At 49.1% G+C, this 17,468-nt stretch overlaps 1 protein-coding gene across 2 annotated transcripts in view; it reads left to right on the top strand.

Moving 5' to 3' along the window:
- The window catches only part of EFTUD2 (elongation factor Tu GTP binding domain containing 2), a 36,685-nt gene that overhangs the window by 18,596 nt on the left and 621 nt on the right, over window positions 1–17,468 (top strand). For both annotated transcript variants that reach the window (XM_005903341.2, XM_070389958.1), the window contains exons 10-27: window positions 597–763; window positions 2,493–2,617; window positions 6,175–6,238; window positions 6,621–6,711; window positions 8,083–8,218; window positions 9,373–9,500; window positions 10,258–10,451; window positions 11,661–11,772; window positions 12,391–12,531; window positions 13,019–13,120; window positions 14,044–14,126; window positions 14,773–14,859; window positions 15,082–15,208; window positions 15,414–15,501; window positions 16,117–16,235; window positions 16,331–16,425; window positions 16,870–17,023; window positions 17,181–17,288. In XM_005903341.2, the coding sequence (XP_005903403.1) occupies window positions 597–763; window positions 2,493–2,617; window positions 6,175–6,238; window positions 6,621–6,711; window positions 8,083–8,218; window positions 9,373–9,500; window positions 10,258–10,451; window positions 11,661–11,772; window positions 12,391–12,531; window positions 13,019–13,120; window positions 14,044–14,126; window positions 14,773–14,859; window positions 15,082–15,208; window positions 15,414–15,501; window positions 16,117–16,235; window positions 16,331–16,425; window positions 16,870–17,023; window positions 17,181–17,288 (2,121 nt within the window). The remainder of the gene's footprint in view (window positions 1–596; window positions 764–2,492; window positions 2,618–6,174; window positions 6,239–6,620; window positions 6,712–8,082; window positions 8,219–9,372; window positions 9,501–10,257; window positions 10,452–11,660; window positions 11,773–12,390; window positions 12,532–13,018; window positions 13,121–14,043; window positions 14,127–14,772; window positions 14,860–15,081; window positions 15,209–15,413; window positions 15,502–16,116; window positions 16,236–16,330; window positions 16,426–16,869; window positions 17,024–17,180; window positions 17,289–17,468) is intronic.

Here is a 17,468-nt window from a genome sequence, read left to right as displayed (position 1 = left end):
TCAGTTGTCTTTCAGAGTATGTTTATGGCTACTGGAGTACATTACTTCTAAAATTTCTCACTGAACACAGATAATATACACCCATGCATAACTGTTTCTATACATACATATTAAAAAACATTAAGGTAGTAAAAAAGGAAAAAATCAGTTTATCTTAATACCCACAATTCTTTTTTGTTTGTTTGTTTCGTTTGAACCTCGAGGCTTGTGGAATCTTAGTTCTTAATTCCCTGACCAGTGATTGAACCTGGGCCCACTAAGCGAAAGCACCAAGTCCCAACCACTGAACCGTCAGGGAATTTCCCTAATATCCACAATTCTATTTCCTCACCACAGCTTCCCAAGCCTTTCTTGGTTCCTTCTCTGGCACTGAGAAACTTGGCTCCCCAAATCATCAGTGTATTTATTCATTTCTCAACCCTACAAGGTCACCTCTTAAAATTTCTGACTCTGCTGTTGAATAAGATACCCTCTGCTTCCCCCTCGTAATCTGTTTCCTCTCTTCCCCATTCTTCATATTTTAAGATAGAACTTTCTTTGACTCTGTGCTGGCCTGTTCTGCCCTCTTGCACTCATCCCCACCTTCTGTGCCTCAGGTGATGCTGAACACAGAGCGGCTGATCAAGCACGCGGTGCAGGAGAGGCTGGCAGTCACCGTGTGCATCAACAAGATTGACCGGCTGATCCTGGAGCTGAAGCTGCCACCCACGGATGCTTACTATAAGCTGCGTCACATTGTCGATGAGGTCAACGGCTTAATAAGGTAGAGGAGCCCCCGAAGTAAACCTCCTGTCCCTGGCACTCTGGTTTTTATAAATCTTAACCTTGAACACCTCTGGGGGCAACTCTGAGCTCTTGGCATGCGTTGACGAGCTTGTTGGACACAGCTGGAGGAACATTCTGTGACTCTGCAGGGTCTGACTCCCTAGCCTTGGCCTCATTAACTCTGCTCCTTAACCAGATAGGCAACTGGCCGCACATCCTCAGTTTATTACTGCGGTCAGTTCCCTGAGCTCTAGACTCAGTCTCATCTTCACCAGCCAACCACGTAAAGTTGGGCAGATTCCTTAACCTCTTAGAGCCTCAGTTTCTGCTTCTATAAAAAGAGAATAGTAGTATTTGCCTAATGAGATGTTACAAGAAATTAAGTAGATAGCTGACATAACATACTTAGCACAATGCTCAGTGATAATAGCTTATGGGTGAATAATGTCAGCTGCTATTATCTTATTAGCACAGACTCAGTAAGAGAAGGAGCTGTTGTCTTTTGTTTCTTCCTGAAGCTGCTTTTCAACAAGATGGATTTGGGGTTTAGGTTAATAAGTATGAATGATGGTTGGGAGACCTTGGAATCATGGTGGCTTTGAAGAATAGGTTAAATATTTCTTAAGGACAGTTTAACCTGTAGCGGAAAGATGTACAGATAACTTCTTGAGGCCCCCTGCAGGGCTTGGGAGGAGCCTGTCCAGCTGAGAAAACTCCACTCCACCTGAGGATCCAGGACAGACCCCTCGTGGCCCGGGAAAAGTTCACCTTTAGGAACAGCCCCAGTTTGCAGTGCTGGTTCTCAACAGGGGTATCTTCTCCCTGACACTGAAGAGGCTGAGAATGACTGGAGCCCAGTGTTATAGCCAGAATCCAAAAGATGAAATGATCCACTTCTCTGAAGACAGGGCAGGGGTTGTGTAGGGCTAAATCATGATCTACTAGAACAGGAAGTTAGGAAGTCAAGAAGTCACATCTCAAGCGCCAAGCAAGAAATATCACCATAAATATATTGTTTAGAAATATGGAGGTAAATGCTCTAGAAGCAGCTTTTAAAGAAGTTGAAAACACTCACCTCTTGGGAGCATAACTTGGGAGTGTGGTAGGGGAGTGCTCTGTAGAAGCCAGTACTTGTATTTCTAGATTAAGAAATTGCATAAAGCAGTGTGTCAGGAAGGCTTGGGTTGATTCCTGCTGGTTTTCTTATAAATGCTGGTGAACTTGGGGGTACTGTGGCTTCTGCATGACTTTTAAGACTAAATGTTTTAACTTGAGTTTGTAAAGCAAAGCCAGACAAGACCATATGAGAATGGGGAGCAAAGTTGCTTTTTTTTTCATTCATTCATTCATTTACTTATACTGGTATTTCTGTTTGTGAAATTGAGATTTCTCAAATGTACTCCTGTTTTATCAAAGTAGTTTCATTTCCTGTGTTCTGAGGTGTTTGTCCTCCCAAGTTTCCCTTTGTCTGGCGCAGTTAACTTCTCCAGGATCATGCAGTATGTTTCCAGCTCTGGAAAATCATCTTGTTACTGGGAGTTAGGGAACAGCTCCATCATGTCACTTTCTTGGAGCCAGCTGTTGGCGAAGCTGTGTGTGTTATGCAAACCCTTTCTGAGGGCGGCTGCTGGAAAGAGGCTCTGATACCAAGTCCTGCCCTTCATCCTTCACCTCAGGCCCACACTGCAGCCCAGTCAGCCCCACACTCAGGGTCATCTCTCTTTCAGCATGTACTCCACGGATGAGAACCTGATCCTTTCCCCGCTCCTGGGCAATGTCTGCTTCTCCAGCTCCCAGTACAGCATCTGCTTCACGCTGGGCTCCTTTGCCAAGATCTATGCTGACACCTTCGGTAAGCTCTGGCTGGCAGTCTGTCTCACCAGCTTCCCCAGAGTCCTGTGTGCATTTCCTGCTGAATAGTTCAGAAATGGGCTGCACGCCAGAGTCCCTGCCAGAGAGAGCACTGTGTCAACTGTTACCAAGTCACATTTGGGGCTCTTTTTGGCCCTAAGACTCTCTTCTCAGGCTCAGTGGTCTCCAAACAGTAGAAGGATAAAGGTGCCTGGGAAGAAATGGGTGAAGAGGGGGCTCATACCAGGAACAAGAATCTCCTCAAGTGACACAGGTTTTGTCAAAAAGGAATTATCCATGCTCCCAAAGCCATGCAGGCCTTTTCCTCAAAGATGGAATCTCTCTCACCAATGGTGCTTCAAGCTGTCTTTCCAACCGTATCCAGGCACATAAGGGGCTTCCTTGGTGACTGAGTCAGTAAAGAATATGCCGGCAATGCAGGAGACCCTAGTTCAGTCCCTAGGTCGGGAAGATTCCCCTGGAGATGGAAATGGCAACCCACTCCAGTATTCTTGCCTGGGAAATCCCATGGACAAAGAAGCCAAGTGGACTACAGTCTTTAGGGTTGCAGGAGTCAGACATGACTTAGCGACTGAGCCACCAGCACCACCAGGCACATAGATGTTTCATAGGCCTACTTGAGAACTTGGGTTGGATTCACAGCCCACTGGGACACACGGCAGAATGATTTTATATGTAGGTCCTTGGAGCCGCAGCACGCTGGGCCTTTGGAGCTGAATTCCAAAGATGGGAGAGCCCTGGGGCCAACATCCCAACTCTCAAGACAGTCCCACATGCTCCACCTCTGTGCCTCCTGGGGCGCCAGTGTTTGTGTTCGCTCCAGTCAGTGGTCCTGCCTCACTTGCAGTGTGGAAATGTTTGCTCTGGCGAAAGTAACAGGCCAGTTGAAACTTGGTCTTTTTTTTAATGTGTATATATTTACTGCATCCTTATTTGGAAAAGTGAAAAATACAGTAAAATCTAGTCAAGGAAACAAAATTCACCCATAACCTCATTACCATAACTACTGCAAGCATTCAGATACAGTTCCTTCTTTCTCTGTTCAGTGTTTTACATCAGTGAGATCTTATTTCATATATAATATAATTACATAAGATAAATATTTACTTAGTATTAGATCATAAGAATTTGTCTGTTAAATCTTATCTATAAATACTATTTTGGGACTTCCTTGGCAGTCCAGTGGTTAATACTCCACACTCCCAGTGCAGGGGATGTGGGTTTGATCTCTGGTTGGGGAACCAAGATCCCACATGCTGCACGGCACATCCAAAAAAAAAAAAAAAAGATTTTCTATAACTGCTCATTGGTCCACTGTATGAATGTATACTTTCTCATCATTAGACATATATTTTGGTTGTTTCCAGATGGTTCTTCTTAAAAAATGGTTAGATGGACAATAAATGAAGATCATCTGAACAGGGTTCCAGTTTATGTTTCTGAATGTTCTTTGAATCAGCATATGAAGCAAAATCCAAGACTGTTTATGTAATTATATTACATTGATGGTTCAGTTTCTGACTGAAAATGGCCCTGAGCCTCAGGCGAGATTTATTACTCATCCTTTGAACCCAGTGTTTATGCAGACACCAGCTCTGGGCCCCAAGATCATTCTGAGACACCATGTATGGACTTGTAGAATGTCAGCCCTGGAAGGAGTCAGATCATCGAGCCCTTCCCCATCATTTTCCATGTGGGAAAGCTATGCCCAGGGACACAGAACTTATTGGTGGGCTTGGAGCTAGAATGCATCTTGTGCTTTTTCTATCACACCATCCTGCCAGAACTGAAACCATGTCCTCCTACCAGGATTACAAGGCATGGTGAATGATCTCTGACCTCAGGGAACTTCCTCCAGTGGGTAGACAGAACTCCACAGTGATGAACAACAGGAAGGTGGTGTGGGCAGAATGCTGGTGGCCGCCGTAGCCGGGTGGGGTTGAGGGAATTCAGCTCCAAAGGCCCAGGGGTCTGAGAAGGCTAAAGGAGAGGGGGCTTGGATGGTAGAGAGTAAGGAGCCAGGGGTTCCGGACTCCCTGGGCTGGAAGAGGAGGCAAGGATGCAGCCTGAGCAGCTGTTCAGGAACAGTGGATTCTTCATCAAGGAGAGGCATTCAAGCAGGCCTGGCAGCTTGGGTTTGGAGCACATGGAGAGAGCTTGGAATGCGGGGTTAAGGAGTTTAGACTTTATCCTGTAGGGAATTCGGAGCTAATAAAGATTGGGGTGGAGTGGTGTGTGGAGGGCTGGCCTATCTTTGGCCAGAGAAGAAAGGGACATCTCTTTACACATTTTCACCACTATCAGATAGAGGATTGGCAATATTGGCTTGATGTTGACCATGAGATTGAGGGTGGGGGTAGGGGTCGATCAGAGAGATGTTTGCACTTTCTTTGTATCAGTGTTTATTTAACTTCTGGCACACACTGGGCCTGGTTCTTTGCCTACACAGCTCAGTCCAGGGATGATAGTATAGTGTGTGTTAAGTGCAGGAGTGGGAGGCATGTAAAAGACACAGTGGTTCACGGGAGAGGAAGAGTTTCAGTAACTAATAACGTGGGAAAGAAAGGAAAATATGGTCAACGAGCTCTGGACTTAGAAGATCTTGAATTTTAAAAGCCACAATGTCATTTCTTATTCTTATTTGCTTCTCTTCCTGGGGTTCCCTGCTGGTTCAGACAGTAAAGAATCTGCCTGCAATGCCGGGGACCTGGGTTCCATCCCTGGGTTGGGAAGATCCCCTGGAGGAGGGCATGGCAACCCACTCTGGTATTCTTGCCTGGAGAATTCCCATGAGGAGCCTGGTAGGGCTGTAGTCCATGGGGTTGCAGAGTCGGTCACGACTGAGTGACTAAACACACATAAAGATTAGGTTAGGTAGGAATATAGAGGGATAAACCATATATTTCCTGTTAATTTTTTAAGGTCTTGTGGGATAAACAAGTCCAATAAAATTTTCTTTAAAAGAAACATAAAAGCCACAGTGGTTTGGTTCAGTCTGGTGAGGATTAGCAGTTGCAGTCAAACTAAAAAAATGACACAAGGGCGGGCCTTGGCATCTTCTCTCCAGAGTGCCAGGTTCCAGAGTGTGGAGGGCTAGTTGGAGCTTTGGCGTGGTGCAGCTGCTGGAAGGTTGCCCACGCCAGCAGCAGAGCTTCCACGGATCAGGAAGGAATTGTAATCATCACTGCAGAAGGGACAAGTTTAGGTGCAGACAGAGGATAGAATTTAGGCAGTTGAGCCTGTTCCATTAAAGGAAAGAATATAAACTGTACCTTTGTCCATAGTTCAGTCATAAGCTGCCTGGAGATGGAGCTACCTGGGTGCTCATTTTGGCTCCAGCATCACCTTGTCAGCTTCGGGTCAGTCCTGTCCCTTGTGCTTCAGTATCTTTACCTGCCTGCCTGGATGGAAGTGAATGTCTGGACCTTGGAGAGGAAGGTGCTAGAATTCCTCAGCTGGAAACCACTGGTGGCACATGAAACAGAATTCAAACAGTACTTTGCTAGGTAGATTATCATCGTATGGCTTTTCTTACAGGTGACATTAACTACCAGGAGTTCGCTAAAAGACTCTGGGGTGACATCTACTTCAACCCTAAGACGTAAGTAGAGTGTGGGAAGTGGACTCTCTGGAGGCATGATCCATCCTCCCAGTAAGTGAAAACAGAGAATGAGTTCTGGCCGTGAAAACCCACTTCTTGATTAAACATGAGCTACCATCTTGTCGCCTCTAAGTGAGCCGGCTTCGTGTGCTTCAACAGGGTTTGAGGCATTTCCCTTGAGGTCCCCACAGCTCAGCCCAGATGTGCAAAAGGGTCGTGACCCATGCCCTCTCAGGTGTCCCTGTTTGGAGGTTTGATGACCACACACATTCTTTCCTTTTGGCTTGGCTTTGCTCAGATGCAGAACTTAGAAAGTACACCCTTGGGGTTGGTGACACTGCCTTCTCCCTCCCAGATCTCCCGTAACTCTTGATCTCTTTAGGCGGAAGTTCACCAAAAAGGCCCCAACCAGCAGCTCCCAGAGGAGTTTTGTGGAGTTTATCTTGGAGCCCCTCTATAAGATCCTCGCCCAGGTGAGTATGTCGGGTCCCCTGGCTCAGGTCTGCCCTTCTAAGCACAAGGTGGGAAAGCTGGTGACCTTGGACTTCTCCCTGGCCCTGAGCCTGCTTAGTTTTGTGTTAGTCAGTGTGAGGACAGTTAGTCAATCTTCTGGATCTTGAACACTCCAGTCTTTTTAAGTGCTGTTGAGATCAGAGTAAAGGAGGAAGATAGAAAAGGCACAGCCTAGAGAAATGTACAAAAATTTTGACTATTCCAAAGAATGTGACACTTGAAAAATAATAGTTTCAGTTACAGGGCTTTGCCTTACAGATATAATTGTTTCTCAGAGTCCTCCAGTTCTTATTTTTATACATACATAAAATATATATGTGTATTAAGATGTATACATACGTTATAGCATTATAACATTAGGAAAAGGGGAAAAAAGCTGGTGATAAGTGTTCATCAGGGAGAATCTGATGAAAGAATTTTGGTACATCCCATAAAATGAAGTATTTTATAGCCATTAGATGAATGATTGTATGAGCTTGAATTTAATGACTGTTTTGGGCATGTATGTATGTGATGTTTGTCAGATTGAAAGGCAGGCATCAGATGGTGGCAAGGATGCAGCTAAACGCATGTGATGCTCCAAAGAAAAGAATATAATGTTGCATTTGTATGAATTTGTGCCCTCTGAGAGGCAGAACTAAAAGGGCAGTAATGTTGGAGAGGAATTTTTCATGCAGACCTTTTCTCCCAAGACAATTAACTTTATAACTGTGTTATGTGTCTATGCAGGTGTTTAATAAGCACTGTGCACAGTGAACACACACACACGTAAACAAAATGTGTGGGGCCATTCCAGCTGACAAAACAGTGCAAACATAGCAACGAGGCAAAACAACACGATTCAATTTATTAGTGCTGGAAAGTACTTCGTATCTTGTGTCAGACTAGAGTGGATTAATAAAAGAAATTTATAGCGCCTGTCTGCACAGAGACCTCAAGTCTGCTGGGGATGATTTAGCCTGGCCCCATCCTGACAGCCGATAGACTGCTAGGTGACCTTTTTTGGTTCCTTCCATTGCAGTGATCCTCTAAATCTAAGAAGTCTCTTAATAGGGAAGGAAGGGTATGGATTCCCCGAGTGGGATGAGATGCTGCTTCTCAGGCACCAGAGGGCAGCACTGACACTGGTCTGCCTGAGAGAGCCAGGTTTATTGGCTGGCGTGGGCATTTAACGGAGCTTGTACCAAAGATGTCCTTGAAACCAAATTGGTATCCTTGCCCAGAGCTCTCCGTGTAGAAGAGAACGCAGTGCAGTGACCCTTCCTATTGCCCTTTGTCCTCCCTTGTCCTCTGGGTCACCCAGGCTGACATGGTGTCTGATGCCATCACAGGTCGTGGGTGATGTGGACACCAGCCTCCCGAGGACCCTGGATGAGCTTGGCATCCACCTGACCAAGGAGGAGCTGAAGCTGAACATCCGCCCCCTGCTCAGGCTGGTTTGCAAAAAATTCTTTGGCGAGTTCACAGGTAAGAAGCTCGTCGTCATCACCATCTCCTCCACGTGTATCTTGGGAACTCTTCTTTAACCCTCAGTCAGGATACCGGTCACCTGGGGTTTTTTTTCTGAGCTGCTTTACTTAGTGGATGGTACCAGGAATTCTATCTTGGGAAAACAAAAGCAATTAAATTTCCCTTCCAGGAGGAGCATGCAAGTAAAAGGGAATGGAGAAGCAGATTCTGAAGTTGTGGTATTTTTGCCAGAGGGCAGTTGGGAAGGTAGACTTGTAGGTGTCATGAAATGGTGGGGAAAGCCCCCAACTAGGACTTGGGAGACGAGTTACAGACTCAGACCTCTCTTTCCCCTGAGCTCCTCTTTCTGGTATTTTAGTTATCCAGGAGGCAGGTGCTGTAGTAGAACAAGGACTAGACTGGCTGGGAGATGACCTGAGTCTTGATCTTCCTCTGGCCCAGTCCCATGGGGTCATCCCAGGTCAGCCACTCAATCCTTCTGGGACTGATTTCTCATCCGTAAAATCATAGGCAAAAATGGTGATGGCGCAGGGCTCTCTCAGCAATCGCTTGGTTCTGAGTCTGTTGGGAATTAGGTTTCTGAATCCCCCGAAGTGCATAATTTTAATGGTTCATTCTGGCTGGCCATCCATCCAACAAAGGAGATCCCAACTAAAAGCGGACATGCTAGCACCCCAAGGTGCTAATGGAGGTTCTCTTGTGTGGCTTATTGGCTGTTAGAAAAAGAAAATAGCTATTTGAACAGAAACATGTGCAGTGTTTCCCGGAGGGAAGAGTCAGTTCGGAGATTGTCCTAAGTAGATCTATAAAGAAGAGATGAGGTACCAATTCGTGTAAGAGTTCAGTAAGTGCCTATTCACTGAAGGTCATGGACTGATACGGATATTTCCAAGTTTTTGTCAGTTCAGTTCCAAGGAGCCACTTAGACCTGCTTCTTGCTCTTCCTGGCATCCATGTGACTCCAGATCCTTTAGCAGCATGCGCCCAGGAAACAGGGTATCTTGTCTGCCCAGAATCATAGAACCATAGCTTTTAGAGCTGAAAATCAGTCTCTCACTGTTAGTTTTCTGACCATCGTGAGTGGATCAGAAGTCCCCACTCCCTTTCCCTGTGAGAGTTCATACTAATGGCCATCTCTTCTCCCTCCGCAGGCTTTGTGGACATGTGTGTGCAGCATATCCCGTCTCCAAAGGTGGGCGCCAAGCCTAAAATCGAGCACACCTATACCGGTGGTGTGGACTCTGACCTTGGCGAGGCCATGAGTGACTGTGACCCCGACGTAAGGAACAAGGCCCCCCGGTTCTCTGATTTCCATCCCTGCTTTGTGGGACTCTGTGTTTTCAGTTGAAGGAGTAATCCCTTCTCCATCCCTGCATGGCCCTGCCCCTGGGCATAGTCAGAATGACTGAATTCAGAGCCCAATGTTACCACTCCTGGTGATGTGATCTTGGGAACGTTGTTCAGGTTTTCTGAGTCTGAGAGTTTTGTGTATAAAGTGATAATAATTTGTGTGTGGAAGTTATGAGAAGTAAGTAAGATTTAAGAAAGGGTTGTGGTTGTGTTTAGCATGGTACATGACAGATAGGAAAGATTCAACAAATGGTAAATAATCTCACTGGTCCTGGCTTTTAAAACAATCTTTCCCAGTCATTCCTCAGGCATTCTCTAGTTTCTTGGCATAAACATTACAGCCAGTTGAGAATTACGAGTTTCTTCTTTGAAGAAATTTGGGACCAGTTAATGTTGTAGTCTTGCGAGTTGACAGTGTCCATTTGCCATCCTAAACCTGCTTCTCTTCCCCAGTGACCTCATCCCCTACAGGAAAAAGGAAGAGGGTTTTTTTTTCTATGCCTGTGACACGTCTTAACTCAGCTGGGGGTAGGCCTTGGTTAGAATTTTTTCAGGAGATCACCACGTTGTCTTCTCAGTCTGGGCTGCTTCTTCATGGAGCTCAGGTCATTGCTGACAAGGGAAGGGGAGACGGTGGAACTTATCCAGAGTGTGTGTAGTTGAGGTGACACTGTCCCCACCTCCAGGGTCCCCTGATGTGCCACACGACCAAGATGTACAGCACAGATGATGGAGTTCAGTTTCATGCCTTTGGCCGAGTGCTAAGTGGCACCATCCATGCTGGGCAGCCTGTGAAGGTACTGGGGGAGAACTACACCCTGGAGGATGAGGAAGACTCCCAAATATGCACCGTGGGCCGCCTTTGGATCTCCGTGGCCAGGTACTACCATCCAGAGCCCCTAGATACATGCCTGGGCCTCTACACTGGGACTGCCTGGGCCTCTACACTGGGACTGCCTGGGCCTCTACACTGGGACTGCCCCGGCAAGCTGGAAGTGGTGGAGGGGTGGTCCTCCTTGGACACACAGAAGCTGCTGGCTGCCTGTGATGGGGGTTAAGGTGACCCTCCCTCAGCAGATGTGTTGACTTCTAGCTCTTACTGACTGAGGTTGCTGGGGTCACAGGGCAGCTACTGTTGGGATTGATGCCAAGACTGATGCCAGGATTGATGCCGGGAGACCTGCCTTTGCCTTTGGGATGCTTTGAATGAACTCCTGTAGCAGGATTTCTGTGTTTACTTATCTCAAGCCCTCCGTTCTTCTTCTGTGTTCCTTAAATCGTAACCTGCATGTCTCTTCCCCAAAAGATGTTATTTCCCAGCCTCCACTGGCTGTTCTTTGACCAAGAGAGACAACTTTGCTGAATCCCTTGGAGCATCCCAATCTGCAGAATTAAACTTCGCTTGGACCAGGGGGCTGCTCGTCAGTTCATCAGCTTGGCATTTTAGCTAGAAAGCAGAACCTAGCCTGGCCTGTTCCTAGGGTGGCTGCTGCATCTTGCCAACAGCCCTTTCCCCCACCCCCTCCAGATGTACCCCATTCTCTAGAGGATTAAAGAGTTAGAAGAATTAGAAAATTAAAGAGTTAGGGGGTGACAGAGGATGAGATGGTTGGGTGGCATCACTGACTCAGTGGACATGAGTTTGAGCAAACTCCAGGAGATAGTGAAGGACTGCAGTGCTGCAGTTCATGGAGTCTCAAAGAGTCAGACACAACTTTATGACTGAACAGCGGGAGAGTTGCAGTATGTTCTGTGGTGCTTTTGACAAGCTCCTAACATTCCACCCCTGAGGCACTGGTTTGCTTACTGCACACATCCAGCTTGAATTGGATTTGCCTGTGTTGTGCTCATGAAGTACATTGCGTTTTTTTTTTCATGGCACCTTCAGTTTGTAACCACACATATGTGTGGCCATATGATTGTTTAATTGCATCCCTCCCCTGGTAGAATGTATCCAGCTTTTTTTTTTTTTTTTTTTCTGACCCTGCTCCTGGCTCAGTTTCTGGCACAGAGCTGGTGCTCAGTTAGGTTTTCTGGAATGAACACCCTGCTCCCAAGTTTCATTGCCACTTACTGGACACTGTTCCAGGTACCACATCGAAGTGAACCGTGTTCCTGCTGGCAACTGGGTCCTGATCGAAGGTGTCGACCAACCAATTGTGAAGACAGCAACCATAACCGAACCCCGAGGCAACGAGGAGGTAGAGTTTCTGAAAAGGCAACTGGGTTGGCTTAAGCTGGAGGATCACAGGGAGCCCAGCACACATGAGCAACAGGCAGCAGAACTCAGGGGAGCATGAACTGGAGTCACTGCTGCTTCCTGCTGCTGGGCCTCAGCATGGGCTCCACCTTCTAGATCCAATCCCCCTGGATTCTCCTTGGACTCAGCTCCTAGGAATTAGGAGGGGCACTCTTTCTCTCTCTCTTTTTTTTTAATATTTATTTATTTGGCTGCATCAGATCGTAGTTGCAGCATGCAGGATTCTTGTGTCATGCAGGATCTTTTGTTGTGGCTCATGGGCTTAGTTGCCCTGTGACATGTGGGGTCGATCTCCTGTCCCCTGCATTGTAAGGTGGATTCTTAACTGCTGGACCACCAGGGAAGTCCTGGAGGGGCTCTTTTTATTCTAAGTCTTCTTTTTGTTCTGCCAGCATACATGGGAAGACGTGGCCCTGCAGGTTGCCTCCAAGCAGTGCCCTGGCTCCCAGTGGGGGGGATAGTCCTCCCGAGCAGGCCCTCAACTTCCCCCTGACCTCTGCACCGTCTGCAGCTGCTCAGGCTAGGTGTCCTCACGGCTCTGCTGTATTTTGGGTCTCAGGCTCAGATCTTCCGGCCCTTGAAGTTCAACACCACATCTGTTATCAAGATTGCCGTGGAGCCAGTCAATCCCTCTGAGCTGCCCAAGATGCTGGACGGCCTGCGCAAGGTCAACAAGAGCTACCCATCCCTCACCACCAAGGTATGCCCAAGGCCACAGCCACTGCCACGCCCCATGAGCCCAGCTGGTGCCACCGCTGCTTTGCAATAATCAGGCAACTCTGATGCCTAGAAAGCACACTTTGAATTGATTTTCCAGAAGATACACAGGGAAGAGTGAGTCATCCTGAGCCTGCCAACATACCTTTCAGAGGAGTTGGCCAGGGCTAAAGGGTTAGCTTATATCCACGGACACAATATTTTCTTCCTAAATGGCTGTGATGAGAATTCAGTCCATGACGTCACACCCAGTATCGCTGTGCTCGGTGGCCCAGGTGTCTTGAGGACTGACTTGTAGGTCCCTGCTCCCCACTAATCCTTCCCAAAGGGAATGGAACCAGCACGGTAGTGGCTTTTCCGATAGTGGGCTCGGCACCTCCTCCCAGTTTCTAGCCTTGTTTCCGTCTCTGTCTGCTGTGGCTGGCACGGGAGAGTCCAGCCTGTGACCCCCAGGGCTGTCGTGTTTTCAGGTGGAAGAGTCTGGCGAGCATGTGATCCTGGGCACTGGAGAGCTCTACCTGGACTGCGTGATGCACGATTTGCGGAAGATGTACTCGGAGATCGACATCAAGGTGAAGCAGCTGCTGCTGTCTTGAGAGCCTGCTTGGCCAGGAGCTTGGCTCACAGCTTCAGGCTGATTGTTCAAGCAACCAAACCCTTGATTCCCTGGGAAGGTCCAAGGGGAGAGGGGTGCAGTACAGGAGGTGGTCTGCTTGGAAAAAGCAAGAACTGTTCCTCCCAGCATGGGAAGGATTTGAGATCTGGTTTGCCCTCTTTGGGGGATGTTATTCTCAATGTCTGCATTCAAAACCAAGGCTCCCAAGCCTGAGCTATTCTTGGTCTTTCGTGAAGAAAATAGTTGCATGACTAACCCATCTGTGCTGATCAGGGCTCAGCATGTATGGTTTCAAGGAGGGAGCAGGGACTGGCTCTTCTGGATTCCCTGTGAAACCTTAATACAGCCTCTAAATTAAACTGCCTGTCGCACAGCTTTGGTCTCCCAGTGGACACATTGTCTCCAAGGCTGTGGGGGTTGGGAGTGAGTGCCCTCAAGTGCCCGGTCTTAGCCAAGACTGGCGCTCTGAAAGACACCGGGTGTCCCAATAGGGGGCCATGTGGGAGCTTCCAGGAGGAGCCATGCGGCCAGGGGTCGCTGAAGATGGAATGGGCGCTCACCAGTCTCTCGAGCCAGTGCTGACAGACCCACAGGTGTCAGTGAATGGTGGTGGGACAGCTATACGGGTGTTGAAAGATACTTTGAGGGACTCTTAACTAAGGCCCTTGTTTGATCCTCCACTTGCTCTTGGCTCAGGAACATAAATTGTGCACTACGCTCAGTTTTCCAGGCTTCTCCTCAAAGGTACAGACTTTTAGCCCGAGCCTGCTGCAGTGCTTGTCACTAATTCTGATCAGGACGGGTTCTCACAGAGATAGTACAGGAGGTTGTCCTTCCGAGAAAGTGACACCTCGCCTGACAGTGTATGCTGTGTCTCAGGTGGCTGACCCTGTTGTCACATTCTGTGAGACGGTGGTGGAAACGTCGTCCCTCAAGTGTTTCGCCGAAACTCCCAATAAGAAGTAAGTTGCAGGGGCCACTTCCCTGGCGGTCTCGTGGTTAGGACTCCATACTTCCATGGCAGGGTGTGCAGGTTCAATCCCTGGGCGGGGAACTAAGATCCCAGATGCCACGCAGCACAGCCAAAAATAAAAGTAGAAGAACGCCAGGGGTCCTAGTGATCCTGGGACTCCCCCCAAGCCCACCCTAGCCACAAGCACTGTGAAAATAGAGACCCTGAGTCTCGAGATGAGGGTGCTTCTAGTACCTGAGTTTTATCCCAGCCCTCACATCCCTTTTGCCTTTGTTCACAATGCTGTGGAATTCTTTGCCTTAGTTACTCCCAGGGTGAGTGTCTTAATGGCCACTTCTCCTCTCTGTGTAACGTGACTATCTTAAAATCTCCCCTAGCAGCAACTCTGCTGTTTGACTGGTTAATATACTAATACTGCTTAAAGCTTTAAAAAAGAACATTTCTCCCCAAGCCTTACTTTTTTTAAAAAGTGATGGATTCAAATGAAAGAAGACAAGCCCTTTCTGCTCTGCTCTGCCCCCGTGGCTTTCCCTGATGTCACTGCCTTCGCTCCTCCTTCTGTCATCCTCTTCTTGGGAACCACCCTCTTGCTAGTCCTGCTGACCCTCCTCATTACCTGTTTCCTTTCTGACCAGGAACAAAATCACCATGATCGCCGAGCCTCTGGAGAAGGGCCTTGCAGAGGATATAGAGAACGAGGTGGTCCAGATCACGTGGAACAGGTGAGAGCGTGGTTCCGATTCCTGGGCCAGACAGCACACCTGATGAGCTTCTGACGCGGCACACCCCTCTCTGGGAAGTGCTTTTGCCTCCCCCTTTCGCAGTTGTCCCGGGCAGAGTGTGGGTAGCTGAGGGCACTGTTGCCCAGAAAGGCAGGATCTGTGGCCTGGGAACTGGCCATCCCAGACTGTCTGACATCATCATTCCCCTCCCTCCCTCTCCAGGAAGAAGCTGGGAGAGTTCTTTCAGACCAAGTATGACTGGGATCTGCTGGCTGCCCGTTCCATCTGGGCTTTCGGCCCGGATGCCACTGGCCCCAACATCCTGGTGGATGATACCCTGCCCTCGGAGGTACCGCAGGACTGGTGGGGACCATGTGGCCCTTGCTTATTAGCTCTTGAGTGGCAGAAACTCCAAAGCATTCTTCCCTTCCTGGAAGTACTGTGTGTCTTCCGGTGAAGAAGAGGATCCTTTTACTAGTGTGCCGACCTTCTCCCCACTATAAACTCTGGCTGTGGCGAGGGTCACTGCTAAGGGGCCCTTCCTTTCTGTACAGGTGGACAAGGCTCTTCTCGGCTCAGTGAAGGACAGCATCGTTCAAGGTTTCCAGTGGGGAACCAGGGAGGGGCCCCTCTGTGATGAGTGTAAGTTGACCAGCGCCTCTGCCTTCTCTGCCCGGTACTCTGGGGTCCTTGCATCTGGGTGTATAGTCCGGGTGGGCTCATCTTTGGGACGTGGAAGGAGACACAACTTGGGGCCCACATGGCTGTCCGGTGTCCTGGGCCAGCTTCCTCTCGTCTCCTTCCCCGTCCTGCTGGTACGGCTTGGTACATCCTAGAAATGGAAGTCACGTCTAGGTGGACATTTGCTCTTCATTCCTGGAATGTGTTTGAAGACGGATATCAGGAGGATGGGATTGAAGTGGTTTATGGAGCAGGACTGAACTCTGGGGACAAATGTGCAATTCCTAAAATTTACTCTACATCCAAAAATAATCAAATATCTGGAAAAGAAACACAAACTTCTCGAGACACTTTATGTGGTCTGAGTGTGTCCTGAGACCAACACTGCAAACGTCCGTCTACCCTCTGACCTCCATATACGCTGTCAGAATACACACCTGCAGGCTGATTCTGTACCACATCCCTTGTGGCTACAAGACAGCTTTGGTGCCGCAAGAGGCTCCTTGCTGCTCGGCCCCTGCGCCCTTGACTAGCACCAGACCCACTCCCTGGGCCGCCCCCCCTTTTCCTTTTCAGTGATTCGGAATGTCAAGTTTAAGATCCTGGATGCAGTGGTTGCCCAGGAGCCCCTGCACCGGGGCGGGGGCCAGATCATCCCCACAGCCCGGAGAGTCGTCTACTCAGCCTTCCTCATGGTGAGCGAGCGGGGCTGTTCTGATGGGGGCCCTCGAGACTGCTGTCCCCCAGCTCTGCCCAAGCTGAGGAGCCCTGTCTTCCCGCTCTGCTGCAGGCCACCCCTCGTCTGATGGAGCCCTACTACTTCGTCGAGGTCCAGGCCCCCGCGGATTGTGTCTCTGCTGTCTACACGGTCCTGGCCAGGCGCAGGTAAGCCACCAGGCACCTAAGGAAGGGGGCGGCGAGCCTGAGTTCCAGTGAGAAGGAACTCAGAGAGACTGGCCTCCCCACACCCACCGTTCCTGAGGCCTAGGTTTACAGAAGGAAGCAGGAATGGAATGTGGCATCCCCAGCCTTGCTACACATCGTAGTTTCAGGTGTCTCCTCGGACCCCTCCTCAGAGCGCTCCTGGGGGAAGTCGGTCAGCGGTGGGAGGGTCTGCAGGGCCTTGCCCTGTCAGTCTTCCACTCTTGCCCACAGGCCGCTGCCCCTTTGACGTCCACGGGGAGCTGTGGGGAGAGCCTGAGTCGCTCCCGCCCTCTGTGGGGCACTTGCAGTTATTCTTTTCTCTGATGGTCAACAGTTGGGGTACATTGCTTCTCTGCTTTTGGCCTCCATAGGGGTAGGAATTCAGCCTTTATTTTTCTGTCTCAGGGGACACGTGACTCAGGATGCACCCATCCCAGGCTCTCCTCTGTACACCATCAAAGCTTTCATTCCAGCCATCGACTCTTTCGGCTTTGAGACTGATCTGCGAACTCACACGCAGGGCCAGGCCTTTTCCTTGTCTGTCTTCCACCACTGGCAGGTAAGAAGATGGTGCAGGCTGGCCACTGCAGTCTCCCACCTCTGCAAGGCCTTCCCCTCTAACCTGCCCACCTCCAGGCCTCCAGAGGGATCGCCAGCATCCTAGAGAAGCATCTTGCTTCTCAGCCTGGCAGCTCTGAAACCACTTTGCCTTTCAGATTGTACCCGGTGACCCTCTGGACAAGAGCATTGTCATCCGCCCCTTGGAGCCACAGCCAGCTCCCCACCTGGCCCGAGAATTCATGATCAAAACCCGTCGTAGAAAGGTATGTGTCCTCAGGCCCATGGCTGTCCCTCCACGCCCAGGTGGTCTTGCCAGGAGCTAGATCACTCTTCGTTTCTTGCTTTCGGACCCTCCTCCCAAAGACAGCATTTTACTGCACAGTGTGGGGAGATGTGGTCTTCCCAGGCTTCAGGCACCCAGGCCTGGGCCCGCATGCCTGGGA

Source organism: Bos mutus, chromosome 19 (assembly GCF_027580195.1).
Source record: "Bos mutus isolate GX-2022 chromosome 19, NWIPB_WYAK_1.1, whole genome shotgun sequence".
In the NCBI taxonomy this organism is placed as follows: domain Eukaryota; kingdom Metazoa; phylum Chordata; class Mammalia; order Artiodactyla; family Bovidae; genus Bos; species Bos mutus.
The sequence above is the reverse complement of the archived record's forward strand: the minus strand, read 5'-3'. Positions and strand labels throughout refer to the sequence as shown.